Source organism: Myotis brandtii, unplaced genomic scaffold, assembly GCF_000412655.1.
Source record: "Myotis brandtii unplaced genomic scaffold, ASM41265v1 scaffold19, whole genome shotgun sequence".
NCBI classification, from domain to species: Eukaryota; Metazoa; Chordata; class Mammalia; order Chiroptera; family Vespertilionidae; genus Myotis; species Myotis brandtii.
Window position 1 is genome coordinate 1,600,070 of NW_005357075.1, and position 2,260 is coordinate 1,602,329.

General features: G+C 46.2%; 1 protein-coding gene across 1 annotated transcript in view; it reads right to left on the reverse strand.

Moving 5' to 3' along the window:
• Nucleotides 1–2,260, reverse strand: part of NPM2 (nucleophosmin/nucleoplasmin 2) — a gene marked incomplete at its 5' end in the record, with an annotated part of 19,272 nt that extends 17,012 nt beyond the window's left edge. Inside the window, 3 exons of the mRNA XM_005864625.2 lie at nt 1,772–1,897; nt 2,046–2,131; nt 2,218–2,260. Of these exons, the coding sequence (XP_005864687.2) occupies nt 1,772–1,897; nt 2,046–2,131; nt 2,218–2,260 (255 nt within the window). The remainder of the gene's footprint in view (nt 1–1,771; nt 1,898–2,045; nt 2,132–2,217) is intronic.

The window sequence follows — 2,260 nt, forward strand, 5'->3', positions numbered from 1 at the left end:
AGGGGTGAAAGGCATAAAAAGGGACACCTGTAATACTCTCAACAATAAAAACAAAGTAAGCTTTTAAAAAAATAAAAAATAAAAATAAAAGAATCTTGCTGGCAGCCGTGCATAGAAGGTTGGGAAACATCCGGAAAGGGCTAGATGGTAAATATTTTAGTTTGTAAACCCTATGGTCTGTGGAGAATACTCAACCCTGCTGTTACTGCATGTAAACAGCCATGAATAATATGTAAATGAAGGAGGATTAGCTGTGTTTCAACAAAACTTTACAAAAACAGGCAGTAGGCTGGATTTCACCTTGTAGTTTGTCAACCCCTGGACTAGACTATAGGGGACAAAGGGTAGGCCACTGAGGAGTCCCTGCAATAAAACTGAGCAAGAAGAGATGGTCCCCTGGACCAGGTATAGCAGGGGGGTGGGATGTGGTCAGACTGGGGAAGGTGGAGCCAACAGGATTTGCTGGTGGATCAGACTTGGGGGATTACATAGTTCCTGACGACTGAGGAACCATGCCCTGGGAGAGGATCGGTTGGGGTAGGGAAAGAGCTTATAGGTAAAAATCAAGAATCTGGATTTAGATTTGTTATGTTTGGGATATCTCTTAGATATCTCCTGAATATATTCAGAGGTTGGGTTTATAAAAATAAATTTCAGAGTATTCATTTTGAACAGATGGTCTTTAAAACCATGGGAACGAATGAGATCTCGGGAGATCTCAGAGGGAGGGAAAAAAAACGGTTTGAGGGCAGGTTTACAAGGACAGTCTCCCAGATTGTCAAGGACGGATAATCCTAGTCTTATACTCACTGTCCCACCACACAGAAGAGCACACTCCACCCCCAGCTCATGAGGCCAGCAGGCCTTGGAACCCAGATAAGGAATTCATAGGCCAACCTCACTTATGAATATATACATTTTTTTAAAAAAAGTCTTACAAAGTAGATCTAGCCGTTTATAATATGATCAAATTGTATTTATCTCAGGAATGCAAAGTTGGCTGAATATTATTCTATTAATATAACTTACCACTTAGCAGATGAAAGCTGATCTAGCCGTTTATAATATGATCAAATTGTATTTATATCAGGAATGCAAAGTTGGCTGAATATTATTCCATTAATATAATATTATTCTATTAATATAACTTACCACTTAGCAGATTAAAGAAGAAAAGAACCCAAGATCATCTGAGTAGAAAAGTGTTTGATAACCACTCTTGATTAAAAAGAAGAAAACCTAATTTTAAACGCAGAGCGGGAAGGGATGGGACTTCCTGAAGCTGACAAAGGGTGTCTACCGGACCTGATAGACCTAATGGAGAAACTTTAGAAGCATTTCTTTAGAAAGAAACCAAGAATGAAACAAGGGTGTCTACCACTATCATTTTATCTGATATGGTACTGGAGGTCCTAACCAGTGTAGCAGGATTTTAAGAAGGGACACAAAAACTGCCATTATTCACAATGACGATTTGCATAGAAAACACAAGATAAATGATTAGAAATGAGAGAATTTCTGGATACACAATCAATAGGTAAGTCATCAACAGAGTCCTGACACCATCAGTAAGCAGTTAAAGTATGTGATTTAGAAGAGAAGCTATTTAGCCACCATCCGCAGCTAGTAAAGGTGGGCTGGGGTGGAAGCAGGATGAGTTCAGGCTTTTGGTCATGGGCGCACCCCCTCTCTAGCATGGCGACGCTGTGGCAGGACGCCCACCCCGAGTGAGCTGAGCAGCAGTGTCCCCGCGCCTGCAGGCGAGACTCACCATGGGCAGCACAGAGGCCTGCAGCGAGGCGACGATGATGGGCTTCGTCCTCTTGTCCTCCTGGCTTGCTGGGGGCAGGATCTCCACGAGGTTCATCTCCTCTTTGACTTTCTCCCCCAGGCAAATCTGAGCGGGTGGACAACAGGCGGGCACCTCGTCACCCGAGGGCAGAGGGGGGGAAACCTTGTTGCCTCTGTAGGGATCCGACTCCCCGCTCCTCTCTAGTGGTTTGAGTCCCTCCTCCCCGCCTTGGGGTGGGGGAGGGGGCACCCACCGTATTGAGCAACACCTTACAGTCCTGCTTGCCCTCCTTCTGCGGCTTGAAGGTCCAGGTCCGCTTCTCCTGGTTTAACTCACAGCCTGGAAGGGAGAGGCAGGGAGTTGGGGGCCGTGTCCTCCAGGCCGTCCTCCCCCGGCGGACGCGCCAGCAGCCCGTCCGCACTTACCCCAAAGCGTGGCTGTCCCGGCCTTGTCGGGGGTGCTGGAGCG